Raw genomic sequence first — 27,060 nt, 5'->3', positions numbered from 1 at the left:
TATTGGGAGTGGACTTCTTGGTTGCCCATGACATCAAGATCGATATGCAGACAAGGGTGATGCGTTATAAGAACCAGGATACACCACTTAACTTCAGTTTGCAGAAAGGGTTCAGTAGTAATCGAGTACTGGTGGAGAAGACTCGACAAAGACCACGAAAGTCAAAGGCAAAGGTTGATAGATCTAATGGGCCAAATAAAGCAAAATCAAAAGTACCTGCGAGAGAAACACTGGCATTGACAAAACCTAATGGACGCACAAAAACGAAGCAACGAATTTCCCAGAAAGAATGCGAGGGTAGTTTCAAGCCAGAGCGCACTACTGTTGTGAAACGCGGGAACGATACTGAGTATGCGAAGCCAATCCGTCAAGCGCAAGCTGTACGAGTAGTTCATTGGCCCAAAAACAGAGTGCGACGGAACGATCCAGGATAATGAGTAGTAAGATGAAACACAGGTACGACAAGGAAAATAATTCGGAAGGTTTCCGGGAGGGAGATTTGGTACTGCTATACAACCCTCACCGGCGGAAAGGTGTTCCATCCAAATATCGGTGCAGTGGGGAAGGTCCGTACAGAGTTGTGAAGAGGATCAGTGATGTCATCTACCGCATACAAATAATTGGGAAACAACGAAATAGAAGGGTGGTTCATTTGGAGAGGCTAGCAGCGGTTAAATCGAAAGATTTGTCTGATCGAGACGATCAGACTTAGATAGAGGGCAGTGTTGCGAATATTAGCAACACTAAGGGGTACTGCCATCTCTAATCCGATGCTAAGCAGCGCCTTGTATGGACATCCATAAATCAATCATTATGTATCTACAATTTATTTTCTTTTTTGGCCGTTAGTATATACCGTTGTTGTTATTGTTGAGCTCAAGGCCGGATTAAATAAAACGCTTTTATATGGTTTTAATTTAATTTAATGTCAATATTTCGACCACAGTCTGAAGTCATCATCAGGACTGCAAAAAACAATACGTATTTATAACAAACATATGCACCTAAAAACATTAAGTAACATATATCATATCAACACAACTTACATCTTAAGCTGCACTTGCAAGACTAACATTTAACAAAAGAATTATAAAACAAGTAAGGAAGGTTAAGTTCGGGTGTAACCGAACATTACATACTCAGTTGAGAGCTATGGTGACAACATAAGGGAAAATAACCATGTAGGAAAATGAACCGAGGGAAACCCTGGAATGTGTTTGTATGACATGTGTATCAAATGAAAGGCATTAAAGAGTATTTTATGAAGGAGTGGGCCATAGTTCTATAGGTGGACGCCATTTAGGGATATCGCCATAAAGGTGGATCAGGGTTGACTCTAGAATTCGTTTGTACAATAGGATATCAAATGAAAGGTCTTAAAGAGTATTTTATGAGGGAGTGGGCCATAGTTCTATAGGTGGACGCTATTTAGGGATATAGCCATAAAGGTGGATCAGGGTTGACTCTAGAAAGCGTTTGTACGATATGGGTATCAAATGAAAGATGTTAATGAGTATATTAAAAGGGATATATCCTTAGTTCCATAGGTGGACGCCGTTTCGAGATACCGCCATAAAGGTGGACCAGGGGTGACCCTAGAATTTGTTTGTACAATATGGGTATCAAAAGAAAGGTGTTAATGAGTATTTTAAAAGGGAGTAATCCTTAGTTCCATAGGTGGACGCTATTTAGGGATATAGCCATAAAGGTGGATCAGGGTTGACTCTAGAAAGCGTTTGTACGATATGGGTATCAAATGAAAGATGTTAATGAGTATATTAAAAGGGATATATCCTTAGTTCCATAGGTGGACGCCGTTTCGAGATACCGCCATAAAGGTGGACCAGGGGTGACCCTAGAATTTGTTTGTACAATATGGGTATCAAAAGAAAGGTGTTAATGAGTATTTTAAAAGGGAGTAATCCTTAGTTCCATAGGTGGACGCCGTTTCGAGATATCGCCATAAAGGTGGACCAGGGGCGACCCTAGAATTTGTTTGTACGATATGCGTATCAAATTAAAGGTATTAAGGAGGGTTTTAAAAGGGAGTGGTGGTAGTTGTATAGGTGGTCGCCTTTTCGGGATATCGCCATAAAGGTTGACCAGGGGTGACTCTAGAATGCGTTTGTACGATTTGGGTATCAAATGAAAGGTGCTAATGAGTATTTTAAAACGGAGTAATCCTTAGTTCCATAGGTGGACGCCGTTTCGAGATATCGCCATAAAGGTGGACCAGAGGTGACCCTAGAATTTGTTTGTACAATATGGGTATCAAAAGAAAGGTGTTAATGATTATTTTAAAAGGGAGTAATCCTTAGTTCCACAGGTAGACGCCGTTTCGAGATATCGCCACAAAGGTGGACCAGGTGTGACCCTAGAATTTGTTTGTACAATATTGGTATCAAAAGAAAGGTGTTAATGAGTATTTTAAAAGGGAGTGATGCTTAGTTCCATAGGTGGACGCCGTTTCGAGATATCGCCATAAAGGTGGACCAGGTGTGACCCTAGAATGCGTTTGTACAATATGGGTATCAAACGAAAGATGTTAATGAGTATTTTAAAAGGGAGTAATCCTTAGTTCTATAGGTGGACGCCGTTTCGAGATATCGCCATAAAGGTGGACCAGGGGTGACCCTAGAATTTGTTTGTATAATATGGGTATCAAAAGAAAGGTGTTAATGAGTATTTTAAAAGGGAGTGATGCTTAGTTCCAGAGGTGGACACCGTTTCGAGATATCGCCATAAAGGTGTACCAGGTGTGACCCTAGAATTTGTTTGTACGATATGGGTATCAAATTAAAGGTATTAATGAGGGGTTTAAAAGGGAGTGGTGGTAGTTGTATAGGTGGTCGCCTTTTCGAGATATCGCCATAAAGGTGGACCAGGGGTGACTCTAGAATGCGTTTGTACGATATGGGTATCAAATGAAAGGTGTTAATGAGTATTTTAAAAGGGAGTAATCCTTAGTTCCATAGGTGGACGCAGTTTAGAGATATCACCATAAAGGTGGACCAGGGGTGACCCTAGAATTTGTTTGTACAATATGGGTATCAAATTAAAGGTATTAATGAGTATTTTAAAAGGGAGTAATCCTTAGTTCCATAGGTGGACGCCGTTTCGAGATATCGCCACAAAGGTGGACCAGGGGATACCCTAGAGTTTGTTTGTACAATATGGGCATCAAACGAATGGTGTTAATGAGTATTTTAAAAGGGAGTGGGCCTTAGTTCTATAGGTGGACGCCGTTTCGAAATATCGCCATAAAGGTGGACCAGGGGTGACTCTAGAATGTCTTTGTACGATTTGGGTATCAAATTAAAGGTATTAATGAGGGTTTTAAAAGGGAGTGGTGGTTGTTGTATAGGTGGTCGCGTTTTCGAGATATCGCTATAAAGGTGGACCAGGGGTGACTCTAGAATGCGTTTGTACGATATGGGTATTAAATGAAAGGTGTTAAAGAGTATTTCATGAGGGAGTGGGCCATAGTTCTATAGGTGGACGCCATTTAGGGATATAGCCATAAAGGTGGATCAGGGTTGATTCTAGAATGCGTTTGTACGATATGGGTATCAAATGAAAGGTGTTAATGAGTATTTTAAAAGGGAGTAATCCTTAGTTCCATAGGTGGACGCCGTTTCGAGATACCGCCATAAAGGTGGACCAGGGGTGACCCTAGAATTTGTTTGTACAATATAGGTATTAAAAGAAAGGTGTTAATGAGTATTTTAAAAGGGAATAATCCTTAGTTCCATAGGTGGACGCCGTTTCGAGATATCGCCATAAAGGTAGACCAGGGGTGACCCTAGAATTTGTTTGTACAATATGGGTATCAAAAGAAAGGTGTTAATGAGTATTTTAAAAGGGATTGGGCCTCAGTTCTATAGGTGGACGCCGTTTCGAAATACCGCCATAAAGGTGGACCAGGGGTGACTCTAGAATGTGTTTGTACGATATGGGTATCAAATTAAAGGTATTAATGAGACTTTTAAAAGGGAGTGGTGGTAGTTGTATATGTGAAGGCTTTTTCCAGATCGCCACCAAAATGTGGACCAGGGTGACCCCGAACATCATCTGTTGGATACCGCTAATTTATTTATATATGTAATACCTGCCAAGATTTTAAGGGTTTTTTATTTCGCCCTGCGGAACTTTTTCATTTTCTTCTACTTAATACACAACCATTTTATAAAGTTTTCTCTAAAGTTATATTTCGTGTCAATAAACCAATCCAATTACCTCACCATGTTTCATCCCTTTTTTCGTATTTGGTATAGAATTATGGCATTTTTTTCATTTTTCGTAATTTTCGATATCGAAAAAGTGGGCGTGGTCATTGTCGGATTTCGTTCATTTTTCATACCAAAATAAAGTGAGTTCAAGTAAGTACCTGAACTAAGTTCATTAAAGATATGTCGATTTTTGCTGAAGTTATCGTGTTAACGGCCATGCGGAAGGACAGACGAACGACAGTGTATAAAAACTGGGCGTGGCATCAACCGATTTCGCCCGTTTTCACAGAAATCAGTTATCATCATAAAATCTATGCCCATACCAAATTTCAAAAGGATTGGTTAATTTTTGTTCGAATTATGGCGTTAAAAGTATCATAGACAAATTAAATGAAAAAGGGCGGAGCCACGCCCATTTTGAAATTTTCTTTTATTTTTGTATTTTGTTGCACCATGTCATTACTGGAGTTGAATGTTGACATAATTTACTTTATACTGTAAAGATATTAAATTTTTTGTTAAAATTTTACTTAAAAAAAAATTTTTTTTTAAATGTAGGCGTGGTCCTTCTCCGATTTTGCTAATTTTTATTAGGCGTACATATAGTAATAGGAGTAACGTCCCTGCCAAATTTCATCATGATATCTTCAACGACTGACAAATTACAGCTTGCAAAAGTTTTAAATTACCTTCTTTTAAAAGTGGGCGGTGCCACGCCCATTGTCCAAAATTTTATTATTTTCCACTCTGCGTCATAAATTCAACTCATCTACCAAGTTTCGTCGCTTTATCTGTCTTTGGTAATGAATTATCGCACTTTTTCGGTTTTACGAAATTTTCGATATCGAAAAAGTGGGCGTGGTTATAGTCCGATATTGTTCATTTTAAATAGCGATCTGAGGTGAGTGCTCAGGAACCTACATACCAAATTTCATCAAGATACCTCAAAATTTACTCAAGTTATCGTGTTAATGGCCATGCGGAAGGACAGACGGACGACTGTGTATAAAAACTGGGCGTGGCATCAACCGATTTCGCCCGTTTTCACAGAAAACAGTTAACATCATAAAATCTATGCCCCTACCAAATTTCAAAAGGATTGGTTAATTTTTGTTCGACTTATGGCGTTAAAAGTATCCTAGACAAATTAAATGAAAAAGGGCGGAGCCACGCCCATTTTGAAATTTTCTTTTATTTTTGTATTTTGTTGTACCATGTCATTACTGGAGTTGAATTTTGACATAATTTACTTATATACTGTAAAGATATTAAATTTTTTGTTAAAATTTTACTTTAAAAAAAATTTTTTTTTAAAAGTGGGCGTGGTCTTTCTCCGATTTTGCTAATTTTTATTAGGCGTACATATAGTAATAGGAGTAACGTCCCTGCCAAATTTCATCATGATATCTTCAATGACTGACAAATTACAGCTTGCAAAAATTTTAAATTACCTTCTTTTAAAAGTGGGCGGTGCCACGCCCATTGTCCAAAATTTTACTAATTTTCTATTCTGCGTCATAAATTCAACTCATCTACCAAGTTTCGTCGCTTTATCTGTCTTTGGTAATGAATTATCGCACTTTTTCGGTTTTACGAAATTTTCGATATCGAAAAAGTGGGCGTGGTTATCGTCCGATATCGTTGATTTTAAACAGCGATCTGAGATAAGTGCTCAGGAACCTACATACCAAATTTCATCAAGTTACCTCAAAATTTACTCAAGTTATCGTGTTAACGGACGGACGGACGGACGGACATGGCTCAATCAAATTTTTTACCGATCCTGATTATTTTGATATATGGAAGTCTATATCTATCTCGATTCCTTTATATATGTACAACCAACCGTTATCCAATCAAACTTAATATACTCTGTGAGCTCTGCTCAACTGAGTATAATGAAACATCGATTGATAATCTAAACAGAGAGTATAAACAAATGAAAGAACCGTAATTGTAAACAAAAAACTTTCAAAACAACAAAGTAATAGACGGAGAATACATAAATGCGTGGTCATCTCAGCATTACAATTACATTCAAAACGAAGACGAAGCCTTTATATTTGTGTGGGTGGGTAAAAAATGTGTCACGAATGTTTGTTGTTCCTGATTAGGTTGCGGTAGCCATGTGAACAATTCGCGATGTCCGTTTTAAAATTCATCCTCTTATCATTAGGGGTGTCCACTATGTGTAGCATTTCTAACATGAAACGTTTATTATAATTTCTCTCCTTTTCTAAAATAGCGACATTGTCAAAGTCCGGGTAATGTCCTGTATCTTGGCAGTGCGAAGTTAAAGCTGTTTTGTTGTCCGCAAAATTGTTCCTTAATTTTATGTTAGATTTGTGTGCGGATATCCTTGTCTTGAGTTTTGTTTTTGTAGTACCCACATATACTTTCTCGCATATGTGGGACCCGTCACCAGTGCAAGGAATCTTGTATACAATATCCGATTTTTCTTGTGTTGAGATTTTATCTTTTAGATTACTGAAAATTTTCCGTAGTGTGTTGTCATAGGTGAAAGCCAACCGCACGTTTTCTTTTTCATACATGTTCTCATATCTTATTATTTCTGATAATCTCGGGACATATGTTGCAGACTTGTATATCTTAACGTTTTTAGCTTCTTTATTAACGCTATCACTGGGTCGGGAATAATCGCGAATTATTTTCTTGGTCAGCTCTGTGGGAAAGTTGTTGTTTTCCAAGATCTTTTTAATAACTATAATATTTTTCTCATGGTAAATATTGTCGCTGATGGACAAAACTCGTCTGACAAAATTATTAGCAGTGTTCAAAATAAGTATTTTTTCATGTTGTGAGTAGAAATTTATGAGCCTCCCCGAGGCTGTTGGTTTTTGGTACCAATCTATGGTTAAGAAATTATTCCTTCTGATGACCAATGTATCCAAGAATGGTAGTTTTCCGTCTTTTTCTATTTCCAGTGTGAATTTGATGGATCTGTGATATCCATTCAGTGTATTCAACATTATGTTCGTATCTTCCGTTCTATTTACCATGAGAAAAATATTATAGTTATTAAAAAGATCTTGGAAAACAACAACTTTCCCACAGAGCTGACCAAGAAAATAATTCGATTATTATTCCCGACCCAGTGATAGCGTTAAAAAAGAAGCTAAAAACGTTAAGATATACAAGTCTGCAACATATGTCCCGAGATTATCAGAAAGAATAAGATATGATAACATGTATGAAAAAGAAAACGTGCGGTTGGCTTTCACCTATGACAACACACTACGGAAAATTTTCAGTAATCTAAAAGATAAAATCTCAACACAAGAAAAATCGGATATTGTATACAAGATTCCTTGCACTGGTGACGGGTCCCACATATGCGAGAAAGTATATGTGGGTACTACAAAAACAAAACTCAAGACAAGGATATCCACACACAAATCTAACATAAAATTAAGGAACAATTTTGCGGACAACAAAACAGCTTTAACTTCGCACTGCCAAGATACAGGACATTACCCGGACTTTGACAATGTCGCTATTTTAGAAAAGGAGAGAAATTATAATAAACGTTTCATGTTAGAAATGCTACACATAGTGGACACCCCTAATGATAAGAGGATGAATTTTAAAACGGACATCGCGAATTGTTCACATGGCTACCGCAACCTAATCAGGAACAACAAACATTCGTGACACATTTTTTACCCACCCACACAAATATAAAGGCTTCGTCTTCGTTTTGAATGTAATTGTAATGCTGAGATGACCACGCATTTATGTATTCTCCGTCTATTACTTTGTTGTTTTGAAAGTTTTTTGTTTACAATTACGGTTCTTTCATTTGTTTATACTCTCTGTTTAGATTATCAATCGATGTTTCATTTTATAATTGTTTTGTTAAATGTTAGTCTTGCAAGTGCAGCTTAAGATGTAAGTTGTGTTGATATGATATATGTTCCTTAATGTTTTTACGTGCATATGTTTGTTATAAATACGTATTGTTTTTTGCAGTCCTGATGATGACTTCAGACTGAGGTCGAAATATTGACATTAAATTAAATTAAAACCAAATAAAAGCGTTTTATTTAATCCGGCCTTGAGCTCAACAATAACAACAACATTATGTATCTACATAAACGAATCAATCATTATGTCTACACATACATATGTACGTACACGCAGCTGAGAAGCAACGCACCACCACATGCATATATCTGAAATACTCCCGAAAATATGCAATGAGAGAAGCTATACAATCGTGGAATTGTAGTTACAGCTGAGAAATTTGATAGCTGATGGCCAACTAGTAGATTCTGGAAATGGAAGCGCCTAGAAGATGCGAACGAGGAAATCAAAGAGTATAAAAGGCAGCGACATATAGAGGCGCTAAATTCAGTTTCGATTAAGCACGTTATCTGTCGGGCAATAGTAGAGTTATTTATTGTGAAGTACTTTAATAAAGGCCATTTTGCATTATTAAATATTAGAGTTATTTATTCAACAGTTTAGTGATTCGAACTTAGCAGAAGGTTGCAAATAAGAGGATTTGCAAGTAAATTCGTTACAATATTATCATAAATTCAACCCTAAATGTTAAAAAAAAAAAGTTGTTTCCAATAGATACATACATATGTAGGTGTTCCAATTTTTTTTTCATGACACGCAAATTTAATTTTAATTTTTCCTTCCGTTTACTAATACACCCTCACGTGTGTGGAAAATTTTGTGAGCAGTGTTTTTACCTCAATTTAAAACAAAAAAACACAGCACCAAAATTTTGGTTGCGGTTTAAAAAGGACCAAAATTGGAAAAAAGGGCGCAGCGGACTAAATGTAGTTGGAAAGGACCATTTTTGGTCCAAATGGACCAAAGTGGCAACCGTGGATCGGACACCTAAATATAGCCGTTCACCAAATTTCATCAAGATATCTCAACAATTTTGGTACGAGTTTGCGTTCAAACAGACGGGCATGGCTAAATCAACTCAGCTCCTCATTCTGATCATTTCGGCATAGTTATTGGGGGCTCCATCCCTTCTTCTTTGAGAACTAACACGAATCTCAAGGCCAAACGCAATTTACCATTGGTAATAGTCTTAAACAGGGTTGAGTCATTTTGAAATGAAACAAATCAAAATAAAAAATAAAAAATTATTCATCATTTTAAATTTTCTAATTGATGAATAAAAAGTTATTTTTTATTCAAGCATTTCTTGAATAATGGATAACATTTTCTCGTTATTCAAAATATTCTAATTAATGATAAACGCCCATTCTTATTTTTGCAAATTTTGAATAAAGAGTTGAGTTATTATTCATTATTTCCAAAATATGGAATAACAATAAAATTTTAGTTTTTATTCAGTTATTCAAAAATAAAAAAATAAACCATCGAGATGCCCTGAAAATATAACCATATGCGTAACCAGTTTGCGTGTAGTTCTGAAGCTTCTTAGGGTAATATTGAGATGATTTTGGGGAGTATTCGCGGTTTTTTTGTGGGCCGTTTGGGGGTAATTTCTGGGACACCCTGAGCATCCTCCCGGGGTCTATTGGGGTCCATTCCAGGGGAGCCCTCGCGATCCTTCTAGGGTTTTGGGGTCATTTCGGGATGCTTTTGGGGACTCCCTCGGGGTCATTTGAGGGTCATTCCGGGATCTTTTTGAGGACTCCCGGAAGGGTTCCGAACAGATCCCGAAATTATCAAAAAGATCCCGGAATGACCTCCAAAAGACCCCGAGGGAGTCGCAAAAGTTATCCCGAAATGACCCCAAAACCCTAGGAGGATTGCGGGGGAGCCCCTAGAATGGACCCCAATAGAACCCAGGGTGTCCCAGAAGTTACCCCCAAACGGCCCCCAAAAAACCCCGCGAATACACCCCAAAATCATCTCAATATTACCCTAAGAAGCTTCAGAACTACACGCGAACTGGTTACGCATATGGGTATATTTTCAGGGCATCTCGATCGTTTATTTTTTTTATTTTTGAATAACTGAATAAAAACTAAAATTTTATTGTTATTCCATATTTTTTAAATAATGCATAATAACTCAACTCTTTATTCAAAATTTGCAAAAATAAGAATGGGCGTTTATCATCAATTAGAATATTTTGAATAACGAAAAAATGTTATTCATTATTCAAGAAATGCTTGAATAAAAAATAACATGTTATTCATCACTCAAGTTTTCTTGAATAATGAATAAAAATTTATTTTTTATTTTTTCGTCAACGGTTATTCAAATTTGTTGATAACGCCCATCCCTGGTCTACACCAGGGATCGGCTGCTATTACTCGTCCAAAAATGTCGGCCGAGGTATCAAACGACGCGACTTGACATCAGTATTAATAAACCGAAGGCGGAAAATAAAAATTTTAACTCGTTCAAAAGATATTAACGAAAAAATTACCCCGTGTTCTCCGAAACCGGAGGTGGGATCCATAGTATTTTTGCGCAGAACACCTTTTTGTTACCCTATCAGTTATTTGCGTTCGTTCCAAATTGCGTTGAATATACTCAACAAGCATTTGGGCTTGAGTACCATTAGAGCTCATGTTGATAACTAGGAATATTTAAAAAATCTCAAGAGTTGTTTCGAAACAGTGGCTCAACTCAAAAAATGCCATTACTTAGGTTGAAAAAATTTTCAACTTTTGGTTCTCTAACTGGACTCGAATGTTAGATTCCATACCACAGTATTTTCATGAAAAGAAAATAAAATATATATAATTTAAAAAAAATAAATGTAAGGCGCGATAACCTCCGAAGAGATCTAAGGCCGAGCTTCTCTTCCAATTTGCGTCGTGCTCCTCTTGATTTTCCCTACAAATTGGCCGGACGGGACCTACATGTTTTATGCCGACTCCGAACGGCATCTGCAAGGCAGATGAGTTTTCACTGAGAGCTTTTCATGGCAGAAAATACACCCGGAGCGCTTGCCAAACACTGCCGAGGGGCGACCCCGCTTAGAAAAATTTTCTTCTAATTGAAAAACCTTATTTCTAAAATTTTGATGTTGCTTTGCCCGGGAGTTGAACCCAGGGCATACGGTGTGATAGGCGGAGCACGCTACCATCACACCACGGTGGCCGCCATATATATAATTTATTTTTGATTAATTACGCTTCATCACTGCTATCAACCAGGTGTTTATATCAATAAACAGCTGTTGGTTTTGGTGGTACCACCTTGGAGATAATTTTAAACTGCGCCTCAACTCGATATCCAATGTAGCATATCATCTGGAGAAATGTGTTTAATATTCATTTGAGAACTGTGCATTTTTCAAAATCTTTCAATGGTCGGAGAATAATTTAAGAATGACGTCTTAAGGAATGTTTCGACGTTGAAGATTCGAAACTATACGCTTTACAAAATTTCTCAAAGGTTGGATGGTGATTGGAGAATGAAGTGAGATATCTAGACTAGAGAACTATCTGATTTAAGAATTATTAAATAATGATGTTGGATGTCACCCCCGGAACTAGATAGATTTGGCTGGAGAGATTTTTTTTTTATGCTTGTTGGGATAATAAAAAACCAATTTTGCAGCACAAAAACCCTACCCCAAAGTTGACCTTAAACTGTGACTTAAAAACTGCTCAGTAGTTTAACTGGAGTTTACATTTGACTAAAGTTTAAGCAAACTTAGTTTAAGCTTAGCTAAACCAACTACTCAAAAACTGGTCCTTAGTAAGCTGTAACAGTACTGTTGTGACAAATCTTCTTTTCAAACACTTCCTAAAATGCTTTTGACAGTTCGCACCCATGCACACACATCCACACAACAACACGTTTGGCAAATGCCATTTTCAGCTGTTCATTGCACTCAATATTTTGTTTTTTCTTGGCTGAACTTTTGCAAAATTTGTGCAATTCAATTGCAACAGATATTGGAGAATGGGAAACAGATTGAATGGCAAACATATTGTTAGTTGTAGGTCAACTTGAACAATTTCGTATTTGGAACGGAAGGTGTCGATAGAAACAAAGAAATATGGCGAGTTATCCGCATTGCGCTGTACGCGTTAAAGTCAAGGTAAATATGCTGGAAACCATAAAAAATCCAAAGTGTCACCTAACTCTTTTTTTGTACATATTAAATTGTAGAAATGCGAACTAAATGCACCGCCTGAGTGGCGAAAATTTAGCGTCGATCCGCAAATCACATCATTGGAAGTACTTTATTCACTGCTTGCTAAAGCTTTCGATATTAAATCGGATTTCTCAATTAAATATAAGGCATTCGATCCAGCAGGCAATGAAATCTACTTGGCGGTGTTGTCCGATTGGGATTTAGATGCTGCATTTTTACGTATACATAACCTTTCCATACAAACTGCAACGGAGCCATGTCTAATGTTGCATATTGACATTAAACCATTTACCGAAGTAAGGGAATGGGATATAGATGCAACAGCGACAACGACAACGGCCAACTATAACAATGATAGTAATGTTAGCAATGTCAGTAGCGTTCAAGCGGTTTCGCCTAACTTTCCAACAAATGCAGGTGTGCGTGAAGCTTTCTCACCGTTACAACAATCTTTGGGTGCCTCACAAAAATATGTGCAAAATATGCAAACAAAGTTACCAGGTCTCATTATGAATCATATGGAGAAAACTTTTTCGATTATGCAGAGAGCTTTCAATTTAACTGAAGAGACCATGTCATCATTGCCGCCAAGACCACCACTGGCCGACAATGAATTTCGTGTATTTCTCGATGCCTTAGGGCAAATAAAGCGTACCGATGAATTGCGAAAAGTTATATTCTTTGGCGGCATAGATCCAAGTTTGCGTCGTGTTGTATGGAAACATATACTGAACGTTTATCCACATGGCATGAACGGCCATCAGCGTATGGAATATATGAGGCGGAAAGCTGAACAATATATTAAAATGCGCGACACGTGGAAAAATGCAGTAAAACAAGGTGTGTATATATCGCGGAAAGTAGGGGCAATTGGTTAAGCCCTTTCAAATTACTGACGTTTTGTTGATAATGCAAGAAATTCCCAGCGCTGGGTAGTTTCCCCCTGCCATCGATGTATTTAGCTGAAATCTCTTATTCCGCGAAGCTTATTTTTTTTTTCTTTGATCTCTAACGATTTATGAAATTTTTATCGATTCGTGTTTGATGATTTGTAGTTGTTGTTGTTTTTTTTTTTTCAAATCTTTTACCAGTTGCTTTTTATACTCAGTTGAGCAGAGCTCACAGAGTATATTAAGTTTGATTGGATAACGGTTGGTTGTACATATATAAAGGAATCGAGATAGATATAGACTTCCATATATCAAAATAATCAGGATCGAAAAAAAATTTGATTGAGCCATGTCCGTCCGTCCGTCCGTTAACACGATAACTTGAGTAAATTTTGAGGTATCTTGATGAAATTTGGTATGTAGGTTCCTGAGCACTCATCTCAGATCGCTATTTAAAATGAACGATATCGGACTATAACCACGCCCACTTTTTCGATATCGAAAATTTCGAAAAACCGAAAAAATGCGATAATTCATTGCCAAAGGCGGCTAAAGCGATGAAACTTGGTAGATGGGTTGACGTTATGACGCAGAATAGAAAACTAGTAAGATTTTGGACAATGGGCGTGGCACCGCCCACTTTTACAAGAAGGTAATTTAAAAGTTTTGCAAGCTGTAATTTGGCAGTCGTTGAAGATATCATGATGAAATTTGGCAGGAACGTTACTACTATTACTACATATGTGCTAAATAAAAATTAGCAAAATTGGATGAAGAACACGCCCACTTTTTAAAAAAAATTTTTTTTTAATTCAAATTTTAACAAAAAAGTTAATATCTTTACTGTATATAAGTAAATTAAGTCAAAATTCAACTCCAGTAATGATATGATGCAACAAAATCCAAAAATAAAAGAAAATTTCAAAATGGGCGTGGCTCCGCCCATTTTCATTTAGTTTGTCTAGAATACTTTTAATGCCATAAGTCGAACAAAAATATACCAATCCTTCTCAAATTTGGTAGGAGCATAGATCCTGTGACGGTAACTGTTCTCTGTGAAAATGGGCGAAATCGGTGGAAGCCACGCCCAGTTTTTATACACAGTCCACCGTCTGTCCTTCCGCTCGGCCGTTAACACAATAACTTGAGCAAAAATCAATATATCTTTACTAAACTTAGCCCACGTACTTACCTGAACTCACTTTATCTTGGTATAAAAAATGGCCGAAATCCGACCATAACCACGCCCACTTTATCGATATCGAAAATTACGAAAAATGAAAAAAATGCCATAATTCTATACCAACTACGAAAAAAGGGATGAAACATGGTAACTGGATTGGTTTATTGACGCAACATATAACTTTGGAAAAAACTTTGTAAAATGGGTGTGACACCTACCATATTAAGTAGAAGAAAATGAAAAAGTTCTACAAGGCGAAATCAACAGCCCTTGGAATCTTGGCAGGAATACTGTTAGTGGTATTGCATATATAAATAAATTAGCAGTACCCGACAGATGATTTTCTGGATCACCTGGTCCACATTTTGGTCGATATCGCGAGAACGCCTTCACATATACATCTAAGGGCCACTCGCTTTTAAAACCCTCATTAATACTTTTAATTTGATATCCATATCGTACAAACACATTCTAGAATCACCCTGGCCCACCCTAATGGCGATATCTCGAAAAGGCGTCCACCTATAGACCTAATGCCCACTCCCTCTTAAAATGCTCAGTAACACCTTTCGTTTGATACCCATATCGTACAAACATTCTAGAGTCACCCCTGGCCCACCCTAATGGCGATATCTCGAAAAGGCGACCACCTATATACCTAATGTCCACTCCCTCTTAAAATGCTCAGTAACACCTTTCGTTTGATACCCATATCGTACAAACATTCTAGAGTCACCCCTGGCCCACCCTAATGGCGATATCTCGAAAAGGCGTCCACCTATAGACCTAACGCCCACTCCCTCTTAAAATGCTCAGTAACACCTTTCGTTTGATACCCATATCGTACAAACATTCTAGAGTCACCCCTGGCCCACCCTAATGGCGATATCTCGAAAAGGCGTCCACATATAGACCTAATGCCCACTCCCTCTTAAAATGCTCAGTAACACCTTTCGTTTGATACCCATATCGTACAAACATTCTAGAGTCACCCTTGGTCCACCTTTATGGTGATATCTCGAAAAGGCGTCCACCTATAGAACTAAGGATTACTCGCTTTTAAAATACTCATTACCACCTTTCATTTGATACCCATATCGTACAAACACATTCTAGAGTCACCCTGGCCCACCCTAATGGCGATATCTCGAAAAGGCGTCCACCTATAGACCTAATGCCCACTCCCTCTTAAAATGCTCAGTAACACCTTTCATTTGATACCCATATCGTACAAACATTCTAGAGTCACCCTGGCCCACCCTAATGGCGATATCTCGAAAAGGCGTCCACCTATAGACCTAATGCCCACTCCCTCTTAAAATGCTCAGTAACACCTTTCGTTTGATATCCATATTACAAACATTCTAGAGTCACCCTTGGTCAACCTTTATGGCGATATCTCGAAAAGGCGTCCACCTATAGAACTAAGGATTACTCCCTTTTAAAATACTCATTACCACCTTTCATTTGATACCCATATCGTACAAAAACATTCTAGAGTCACCCCTGGCCCACCCTAATGGCGATATCTCGAAAAGGCGTCCACCTATAGACCTAATGCCCACTCCCTATTAAAATGATCAGTAACACCTTTCGTTTGATACCCATATCGTACAAACATTCTAGAGTCACCCCTGGCCCACCCTAATGGCGATATCTCGAAAAGGCGTCCACCTATAGACCTAATGCCCACTCCCTCTTAAAATGATCAGTAACACCTTTCGTTTGATACCCATATCGTACAAACACATTCTAGAGTCACCCCTGGCCCACCCTAATGACGATACCTCGAAAAGGCGTCCACCTATAGACCTAATGCCCACTTCCTCTTAAAATGCTCAGTAGCACCTTTCGTTTGATACCCATATCGTACAAACATTCTAGAGTCACCCTTGGTCCACCTTTATGGCGATATCTCGAAAAGGCGTCCACCTATAGAACTAAGGATTACTCCCTTTTAAAATACTCATTACCATCTTTCATTTGATACCCATATCATACAAACACATTCTAGAGTCACCCCTCGCTTCCCAAGGCAGTCGGTTCTATGTACCGGAGCGACTCGGGATTTTTCCCGACCAAGGACTGTCATTTCAGTGTGACCCCATTTAATTTGTTTCGTCCCTCCCACAAATTGTCATCCTCCCAGCAGCTCCTTGCAGCAGGACTGCTACATATTCTCTTACTCCGGGAAGGTATCGAACCCAATCCGGGTCCGTCTCCTCACCCCGGTCCTGAGAAATGGTTTTGCTGCATTTGCCAGAAAAGAATCTTTTTAGGACGGTCATACTCTGTTCAGTGTGTCTCGTGCAAGGGATGGTTGCATCGGACAGGTTGTTCTGGGCTTGATCCCAAAACCCGACGTCCACGTAACTTTTATAAATCTTTTGTGGCTCCTTGCTGCTCACGCCTAAGGGCGTCCCGTAGTCTACGCCTAAGCGTATCCCCACTACCTTCCAGCAGCTTCGCTGCTCAGCAAGCCACAACAAGTACCCGCTGCTGCTCGCGCCCCACGGCGCCAACAACTCAAACAGCTGATACCACTCATAACTACTACCTTCGTAGTAGAGCTGGTAGCAATGCTGAGCATCAGCCCCTGTCCCCTTCTTCTTCTCCTCCCCTCTTTTCTGGCAGCAATCGTGCAGGTCAGGGAAACAGACTCTTAGTCCCTGCCTCCGTTTGCACCGTCTGCCAGCACAGAATATATAGGTTTGCGACATCCGCTCAATGCAGCTCCTGCCTTGGGTGGTGCCACTTTCCTAGATGTTCTGGTCTCCGCGACGGCAACCCCTCCACGGGTTTCATCGCGCCATGTTGCCAGGTCGCAAACCCAAATCATCCGGGTACCCCAATGCTTGCCCAAGGGCGCCCAGTCCCAAGGCCACAACAGCAATTGCGTCCTGGCCTTCCACAACCTAGGCGTAGTCACCCTTCACTTACCCCTAGAGTGGCGGCGTCACCCCTCATGCACTTCAGAATTCTGCAGTTCAACTGTAATGGACTAACTGGGAAGATTACGGAGATAGTCGATTTCATGAAGCGGCACAACATCCGCATTGCTGCGATTCAAGAGACTAAACTCACAGCAAGATCTGCATTGCAGACCTGCTCTGGTTATAATGTCCACAGGAAAGACCGCGAGAGCGGAAATGGAGGCGGCCTCGCGTTTATTATACACCACTCTGTGCAATATCATATATTTGATCCTGGCATCGACCGCAGTGACAATGTCTTAGAACGTCAAGGCCTATCTGTCCGGTCAGGCGATGCAAATCTAGAAATCATCAACATCTACATCCCTCCTGTCACCTGTTGTCCCAGTGGATACCGCCCTAATATCGAGGCCTTACTCACTGGCAACAATCGCATTATCTTAGGCGATTTCAATGCCCATCACGACCTATGGCATTCAAACTTGCGGGCGGACAGTAGGGGTGAGATGTTGGCGGATCAAATAGACGAAACGACGTTCTGCACAATTAACGGAGACGCCCCCACACGTATGGTAGGAAGCTGTCATAGCTCGCCAGATATCTCAATCGTGAGCGCAGAACTCGTAAACTGCGTCAACTGGCAGCCGATGGTAACATTGGCATCCGACCACCTGCCCATACTTATTTCGTTCGAGCGTACCGCCGACTTCATCGTCACCGAAAAACGCACTTTCATAAACTTCAAAAAAGGAAAGTGGGAAGAATATAAATCTGCAACAGACAGCAGCTTTGCTGCCCTCCCTATCCCGACTGATGCCCGCCAAGGGGAGCGTGCCTTCCGTAAGGTCATTGAATCCGCCTCGGCACATTTCATTCCCGCCGGGAGAATTCCCGAAATCCGGCCCCACTTCCCGGCGGAGGCCGCGACCTTAGCGAGGGAACGCGACCTTATAAGACAGCTTGATCCAGGCGACCCCCAAATAAGGGATATAAACCAACGCATCAGATTGCTTGTGGACGAACACAAGCGGGCGAAATGGGAAGAGCACATAAGAGGTTGTAACCTCTCTACCGGTGTAGGTAAGCTTTGGTCCACCGTAAAGTCCCTATCGAATCCGACTAAGCACAAAGACAAAGTTTCCATCGCCTTTGGCGATAAGGTGCTGTCGGATGCGAAAAAATGCGCGAGCGCTTTCTGCCGACAATATATAATGCATCCTACGGTCGACAAAGATAGACGGAGAGCCAATAGACGTGCACATAAACACAAACTCAGCGCGTCACCAATTACCATCACTGCTAGAGAGGTTGAGGACGCCATTGGTCGCGCTAAACCATCCAAAGCAGTGGGCCCAGACGGCATAGCCATGCCGATGCTTAAAAACCTAGGGAAAGAGGGTTTCAAATATTTAGCGCATGTCTTCAACCTGTCTCTTTCCACCTTTGTCATACCCGAGAAATGGAAAATGGCCAAGGTGGTCCCGCTACTAAAGCCTGGGAAACCAGCTAACGTAGGTGAGTCATATCGTCCGATATCTCTCCTATCGCCAGTGGCAAAGACGCTTGAAGCCATTTTGCTCCCTCATTTCCAAGCACATTTGCAGCTAGCCCCTCATCAGCATGGCTTCAGAAAACTCCATAGCACTACCTCCGCGCTAAATGTCATTAGCACCCAGATAAATTGCGGTTTGAATCAATATCCCCACCATAGAACAGTACTCGTAGCGTTAGACCTATCAAAAGCTTTTGATACGGTCAACCATGGCTCGTTACTGGAAGACCTGGAAGGGTCTACCCTTCCCCATGTCTTAAAAGGTGGACCGCAAATTATCTAGGTGGTCGGCAGGCATCGGTGCAATTCAGAAACGAAACATCAAAACAAAGGAGAATTAAACAAGGGGTGCCACAGGGTGGTGTCCTATCCCCGCTTTTGTTTAATTTCTACATATCTAAGCTACCTTCACCACCGGAAGGAGTCACAATCGTTTCCTACGCCGATGACTGCACAATAATGGCCACAGGCCCAGGCCCAAAGATCGATGAGCTATGCAATAAAATAAACGGCTATCTCCCTGATCTCTCCAGTTTTTACGCCTCGCGAAACCTGTCATTGTCACCGACTAAATCTTCCGCGACCTTATTTACAACATGGACGCCCCAAATGTCGACCATATTGAACATCCACGTCGATTGCACTACGCTACCGACTGTCCTACACCCCATAATCTTGGGTGTGACGTTTGATCAGGATCTACATTTTGGTGCGCACGCAACCGCAATTGTTCCAAGAATTCAGAGCCGTAATAAAATCCTCAAATCCCTTGCTGGCAGTACCTGGGGAAAAGATAAAGAAACGCTCTTGACCACATACAAAGCAATTAGCCAGCCGATTACGTGCTACGCGTCACCCATATGGTCGCCAAGCCTAAAAACCACCCACTGGAAGAAACTACAGGCCTGCCAAAATACTGCTCTCAGAATCGCCACGGGCTGTCTTCTTATGTCCCCAGAACACCATCTGCATAATGAGGCGAGAATACTCCCCATCAGGGAGAGAAATGAGATGCTGACCAAACAGTTTCTGTTGAATACCCAGAAACCTGGGCATCCCAACAGACATCTGATTGACGAACCAGCACCGCCTAGGGGCCTAAGGAGTCATCTCCGTAAGCATTTTGAGGAAATACGGCACCTGAGAACCCAGCCGTATGAAGCGGAAAAACACAAGCAGGTCCTTGGTGAACTCCATAGACAGGCGTCGGACCTTTATGTCGGGAATTGCCCGGTGAATCCAGTACTTGAAGAAAAATATCCAGAACTCGCAGAAGAGGAACGCATACTCCCCAGGGAAACGCGTGTCACTCTTGCTCAACTTCGTTCTGGATACTGTAACAGGTTAAACTCTTACCTATCCAGAATGAACCCCGACATACAAAATGTATGCCCTGCTTGCAATGTGTCCCCACATGACACCAACCATCTCTTTAATTGTAATGTGGAACCAACGCCTCTAACACCCCTTTCCTTATGGTCCACCCCTGTTGAAACGGCAAGTTTCCTTGGACTCCCGTTAGAGGATATTGATGACAATTTGTGATCGGTCGCGGCTATTAGGTGGGGCGAGCATTGCTACAACAACAACAACAACAGAGTCACCCCTGGCCCACCCTAATGGCGACATTTCGAAAAGGCGTGCACCTATAGACCTAATGCCCACTCCCTCTTAAAATGCTCAGTAACACCTTTCATTTGATTCCCATATCGTACAACTAGAGACACCCCTGGTCCACCTTTATGGCGATATCTCCAAACGGCGTCCACCTATGGAACTAAGGATCACTGCTTTTCAAAATACTCATTAACAGCTTTCATTTGATACCCATATCGTACAAACATATTCTAGAGTCACCCCTGGTCCACCTTTATGGCGATATCCCTAAATGGCGTCCATCCATAGAACTATGGCCTACTCTCTCTTAAAATACTCTTTAATACCTTCCATTTGATACACATGTCATACAACCACATTCCAGGGTTACCCTAGGTTCATTTTCCTACATGGTGATTTTCCTTATTTTGTCTCCATAGCTCTCAACTGAGTATGTAATGTTCGGTTACACCCGAACTTAGCCTTCCTTACTTGTTTAATTTAAACATGCGTTTTATAAAAGATGCAATTACAAGGTGACTGACATTATTTGTTGTTGTTGTAGCGATTAGGGTGATGGTCCTTTGCCGGATGCAAATTCGGTACGTGCCGGTACCAAGCCCGACCATCTCGGCGACCTTCTAGGTCATACTGCCCTCCCGCCCCTAGATCCATGAGGAGTTCGGGGTCGTAAGAGCCTCGGCTGTTAATGGAACAGGATTCGCCACGGACAGGTGAGGTTGACAATTTGGGTGACGAGAAGCTATGTATTGCGCTGGCAACCTGCAAAGGCTGCGCTACATAAACCGCTTGAATCCGGTATTTTAGTCGCCTCTTACGACAGGCATACTTACTGACGTTGGTAGCTTCTCTTTCTAATCCGCCATCTTGAACTCCCAGTTTGAAACGTAGTAAATTAGGGTCGTCCCTCAGCGGTTGGCTTGAAAACACTTCGAGTGTTTTTCTGTTATGAAAGCTTCTCAGTGTAAATTCATCTGCCTTGCAGATTCCGTTCGGAATTGGCGTAACGCATGTTGGTCCCATTCCGCCAATTTGTGGGAAAAATTAAAAAGCACAAAAGTAACTCGCCCTAAACAAACTATCGAGCCAAGTATTTTTATTTATTTATTATTATCGGTATATATCAAACATCGTACATTTTCAGCGATATGTGTCCTGTACGCGCCGTTAATAGCACCTTCCTTGCAGCAATTTGTTTATCTAAAGCAGGGAGATCCTCAAATTATCATATAATTACTTATATATGCGTTTCCAAAAACTAATGGATACCTTCTTTTTCCAGGCTGCATAGCTGGCGAATTGTCATATGTCACGAGTATGGTAAAAAAAGATGTACTACGAACGGATCGTTTGCATCCTTTCTATGCCGGTAGCGACGACAATCAAAATATAGCATCACTGTTCAATATACTCACGACATATGCGCTCAATCATCCCTCCGTTAGTTATTGTCAGGGCATGTCGGATATTGCTTCTCCTCTGTTGGTAACAATGAACGATGAAGCACAGGCATATATTTGCTTTTGTGCAATAATGTCACGTCTGAGGGGTAATTTCATGCTAGATGGTATAGCAATGACACAAAAGTTTGCACATCTTACAGAGGCACTCAGTTTCTATGATCCTGAATTTTGGGATTACTTGAAATTGCAACAAGCTGATGATTTACTTTTTTGTTATCGTTGGCTACTGCTGGAATTGAAGAGAGAATTCCCATTTGATGATGCGCTACGTATGTTAGAAGTACAATGGAGCTCGTTAAAATATGAGACAAGCATTTGCAAGGAACTGCATTTGTATGAAAAGGTGAGAAGAAGTTGACTATGTTTATATTAAGCCCACTAGTAAATGAACGATTTTATATATTGTAGGAGTTTGTGCCTATAATGGAAAGCACCGCACCGACTACGTCCAGTTCACTTTCCAGTTCTTACGGTGTACCTATGAGTCCATCCTATTTGTTGGTGAAACCACGTGAAAATCCCTATACCAAGATTTGCGCGCTACGGCGTCAAAGTTCTTCAGCTTCTTTGAACTCACTTAGTTCGTCGCTGAGTGCTAGCGGAGGTGTTGGAGTAATAAATAGTTTGCGATTAGATGCAACAAAACGCCTTAATCAAAGTCTTGATGATAACATGCCACGTGCAGCGGCAAATCGGCGACGACATTCATCGAAAGCGCATAAAAGTTTAGATGAATCTAAAATGCTGCTACTAATGGAGGGTATGGAAGATGTTATGCAAGTGGAAACAAACGACCTAGCATCCACAGCAAATTATGCTGTGGAATGTATAGAGGATGTGGGTAGCGACGATGTGTTTACTAGTACGGATAGTAGCGCCAATAACGAAACAAAGGAGCATAACAATTTTACATTTCATCCAACTAATCCTTTTATAGATGATAGTCATATAATTGCGAAAACTACTGAAGCATCTAAATCGCCTACAAATGAAATTACTTTAGAGCCTGCCACTGCAGACCGCGATCGTGAAAACTGTGAAATAAATTGCGATATCGGAATTATTGGCCAAATTCCGCAATTGCCAAAAGGAATTGCTAAACTGCAAAATAAGAATATATTATCGAATTACAATACTGTAAGCAATATAATAGCCAAACAAATAGCTTCCAATATGAGTGAAGGCGTGCGACGTGTAGGGAGTGGCGGTGGTGGACACTTTAAGGATCTCAAAGAAAAAATTGCTGCAACAAGCAGAAAAGGTGAGTTTAACAAAATATGGAAAAAAACAATGCGAAACAAATGCTTTATTTTAACTATGCTTTCAGGTTTATCTTTCGATGAAATGAGTAGCAGTAGCAGCAATAGCACCGAAAGATCCCAACAAAAGTTAGTAAAAAATTTCAATGAATTTCTTAATTTCGCTTCTATAAATAAAAACCGCATTGTCGATAAATTTTCTACATCACCAACTTTGTCCAATAATCACATCAACATGGCCACATGCAGCAAAGAAAAATCCAAGTCACCTTCGCCAACAAATGCTTACATTCAAACATCTATGACAAACACAACAACAACACCAACAACGGTACATATTACAGCACCTCCACTTGTGCAACTTCAACGCAGTGCTTTCTTCTCCTCGTTGGACGAATCAGACTCATCATCCGTGCCCGATACGACTTGGAGCGGCTCTACTGCCGCTACAGCTATACAACAAAATAATAATGCCAGTAATAATAGTTTACATTTAGAGCTTGCATCCTTAAACTCATCCACGGCTCAAACGCCCGACCGCACACCGATATTAGAACGCAAAACTGCAACTGAATCAATAATAGTGGAAACCTTAGTGAAAGAGCGTCCAGTGATAGTAGGAAGCCAAATGCCAAAAGCAGTGAGTACTCCAACCAAAAACTTGCCACCTGAACCGAGCTTAACTCCCGATGATAGTCAAGATCAAGAGTATTATCCAATGACGACGGCGATAACGCGTGAATTGCGTTTAGAGGCTGAAAGTTTGGATCGACAAGTGTTTGGTGAACGTAACACCACCGATAAAAACTCATCTTCCACCACCAGCGCAGCTTCAGATTATGAGTATGAGAAATTAGATAAAGATTCTTTGGATTTGGTGCAAGATTTAAAAGAAAACGAAATTGTTGCGTGTCCTGACATAAGCGAGTTATTAATGCGGCGACGTAATCGTAATAGTCGTATAAAAAGCAGTATAGAACCACTACAGCACGTAAAAACCAATGCAGCATGGGCGGATGTTGATGAAGTGACCACCAATGCAACAAATAATAGGTATTTAAATGAAATACGGCAACCGTTTGCCGCAGATGCGATGGTGACTGGTGATGGTGTGCCACCAATGCAAAATATGCACAATCCTTTTATTGATCCATCCACAAATGTGCTGTCAAATTGGGTAACAGACGATACAATGGACATTCTTCCTAGTAGTAGTAGTTTGCCCGAAGTTTTGGTACCAATTTCCACAGGCACGCTGAATGCAGCCCCTATTGAGCTGGCGAAAAATGCAGTTGATGAAATAGCTTTTACTAAATCGTCAACGGTTACTGACGCCGCTGCTGCTGAACGCGCTATGGGCGGTGGTGGTAATAGTGTCGCTTCTGCGTTACGTCCACCACCACCCGTTTTGCCACCACCCACAGAATTTGGTGGCGGTAATCCTTTCCTCATGTTTCTTTGTTTAACGCTGCTGCTGCAACATCGTCAAATAATTATGAAGAGTAATATGGATTATAATGAGATTGCAATGCATTTTGACAAAATGGTACGCAAGCATGATGTCACACGTGTTCTAAATCAAGCGCGTCGTATGTATATTGATTATTTGAAAGAACAAAATGCTTACAAGCAACGTTTACAAAAAGCATCGGACGGTGCAGCGGCGATGTTAGCTAAGACTGCATCTGCACCGGCGCTAACAAGTACGGATATGTTGAAAATAAGCTCAAGCACGAACGATACGGCATCGCAACAACACTCCAGCTCGAGTTATTACAATGCTCTCAGCACAACAGCAAAGTCTTAGTGTAAGGGGACAAACTGGTTTTTAATGAACCAAGCTTTTGCATAACAATCACGTATGTAGCAGCTATGAAAAAACACCAAAGCATTTTTTAACTAATCAAGATTATCGAACTCGACTTTGTTCTAATGACTAATTTTCGTTTTTTTGACAGCGCTTTTACATTTTAATATACATTTTGTTTTAGTTTGCTATGTTCTATATGCAATTCGCTAGTTTAATTCACAAATATTCTGGTATGATATACATATTAAAATGCACCCTCACTAATAATCGAAAGTATTAAAGCAAATAACTACGTAGTTATGCCACTTTGAAAATCCCATATCTGCTGGTATGAATGTTAGACCGAAGTGTTTTTGCTTCTCTTGTAAAATTTTAAAAATGTTGGTAATGGCCTTTGTGATTTAAGCTAACTATATATGTAAGTATGAAAGAGGTATCAGAGAAAGAGGTTGCAGATTAGTACTTTGGCTTTAGATATTGGTATGAGCCGCTGAAAATAATATGAAAGAATGGGTCGATTTTAAACTAAGTAGCTTGCTGAGCTTCATGGAATGTGCTTATAAAATGAAAAAATGTTAAAAATCTATATTTGGAATTGAAACCAATAACTTTTTCGGTAATGTATACTGAAGTTCTTCGTTGGCGGCGTTGGCATATCCTAACCGTGCCTCGATTTAAAAAATCTTCAACTTCGGTTTTAATTATACATAAATCAAATAACATACATTTTTTTTAAGTCCGAAAGATATTTCCTTTGAATTGAGTTACATGATAAGGCCCCTGGAAACAAATCGAGCTACAAAGCAATATTTCAGCAATTATTTTCTTATCTACGAACAATTGAAGTCCAACTATTGTATGTACTTAAAAAACTATAAATGTATGCGCACTAATAGTTTTTACACCAACAAATTCATCACATTCCACAAGCTCAACATTGGCATAAATATACAAAGTTTTTACTTTACAACCGTGCATATTTATATATATTATTACTAAAAGCAAAAAAGGAAAATAACAAATTCAATGCATGTATGTTGATTAAGGTTTTTTCAATATTTTTGATGTGAACAATAAATAAATCTTATTCATAAAAAAAGAAGAGAAAAACTTATAAATATTTCGATAATAAAATATATATATATTTAAATTCCCTTTAATTGAGTATATTTATTAAAATAATAGAAAACGAAAATAAAAAAAATTTAATTATTTAATTAAAAACATGAAAAAACGTAATAAATGAGACTCAAGTCTATTGGTTAACTTAACAACCACATATTCTGTATGGTAATTAAAAGGCAACAAATAAAGATTAATTTAGCATAAACACCAAAAATTAATCGTGGTATTGATTTTGCAAATTTTTTCATTTCAACTTGTGGCTATGTACATATGTAGATGCATCGTACTGGGTGTTCAAGTAATTTTTTTTAATTTTATTAAAAACGGCTGAAATAGATTTTTTTTAATTTGATTATTTGACATGTGTTTTTGAATATTTATGAGTGAATATTTTGGTCCTAAGGAATATTAGATTTACTTCTAATATCCTTTTGAGTTTTGCAGTCGTTTTAACCAGAGACGTAGAGAATCGCCAACGACGTGCATCAATAGAAATTGTCAAACTGTGGGTAGGTAATTCACCGCATTACCAACTTGAAGATTAGCAAAAAACGCGGTGTTTTCGTTGAAATTTCACAAAAAAGTAATTGAAAACGTAAACAAATAGTTAAATTGTGGTTATTATATCAACATGATATTTTTCTTGTGTTGGAATTGACGAATTTCATGCCACATTTCGCCAATGGTGAATGACCTACCCGCGATTTGATGATTTACTGTTTCCACTGTTTCTGTTGGCGGTTCTCTAATGTTATCTGTTCTGTGGGTTTAACATAGTTTTGCCAAAGAGGATAAATATAATAAGAGCCACCAGTCTGCTACGAGTTGCGAGTAACTCGTTGGAAATTAAAAAAATTGATGCCTAACGTTTTCTAAGAGGGACATCTTTAACTGCCTCGCATTTATACATGCCGTGTAGGCA

General features: G+C 39.7%; 1 protein-coding gene across 2 annotated transcripts; it reads left to right on the top strand.

Moving 5' to 3' along the window:
• The first annotated feature begins 12,014 nt into the window (after nucleotides 1-12,014).
• LOC137245322 (uncharacterized) lies at nucleotides 12,015-26,589 on the top strand. 2 transcript variants are annotated; one of them, XM_067775808.1, is made up of 6 exons: nucleotides 12,015-12,249; nucleotides 12,321-13,146; nucleotides 21,764-22,287; nucleotides 22,353-23,205; nucleotides 23,272-23,332; nucleotides 23,453-26,589. In XM_067775808.1, exons 1-6 carry the CDS (start codon nucleotides 12,208-12,210, stop codon nucleotides 25,008-25,010), a joined length of 3,864 nt encoding a protein of 1,287 aa, XP_067631909.1. In that variant the 5' UTR covers nucleotides 12,015-12,207; the 3' UTR covers nucleotides 25,011-26,589. The 2 variants fall into 2 exon arrangements, with proteins under 2 accessions (XP_067631909.1, XP_067631907.1); XM_067775806.1 differs by having other exon boundaries at nucleotides 23,272-26,589.
• The last annotated feature ends 471 nt before the right edge of the window (nucleotides 26,590-27,060 follow it).

Source organism: Eurosta solidaginis, chromosome 3 (genome assembly GCF_040869045.1).
Source record: "Eurosta solidaginis isolate ZX-2024a chromosome 3, ASM4086904v1, whole genome shotgun sequence".
Lineage (NCBI taxonomy): Eukaryota > Metazoa > Arthropoda > Insecta > Diptera > Tephritidae > Eurosta > Eurosta solidaginis.
This window is presented reverse-complemented; position numbering and strand designations above follow the sequence as displayed.

What these genes read in the sequence shown, in the direction of transcription:
- LOC137245322 (XM_067775806.1), top strand. Translation starts at nt 12,208, where the DNA reads ATGGCGAGTTATCCGCATTGCGCTGTACGCGTTAAAGTCAAG. An exon ending in CTGTACGCGTTAAAGTCAAG is followed by an intron (nt 12,250 to 12,320) that starts GTAAATATGCTG and finishes ATTAAATTGTAG; the next exon opens with AAATGCGAACTAAATGCACC. An exon ending in GAAAAATGCAGTAAAACAAG is followed by an intron (nt 13,147 to 21,763) that starts GTGTGTATATAT and finishes TTCTTTTTCCAG; the next exon opens with GCTGCATAGCTGGCGAATTG.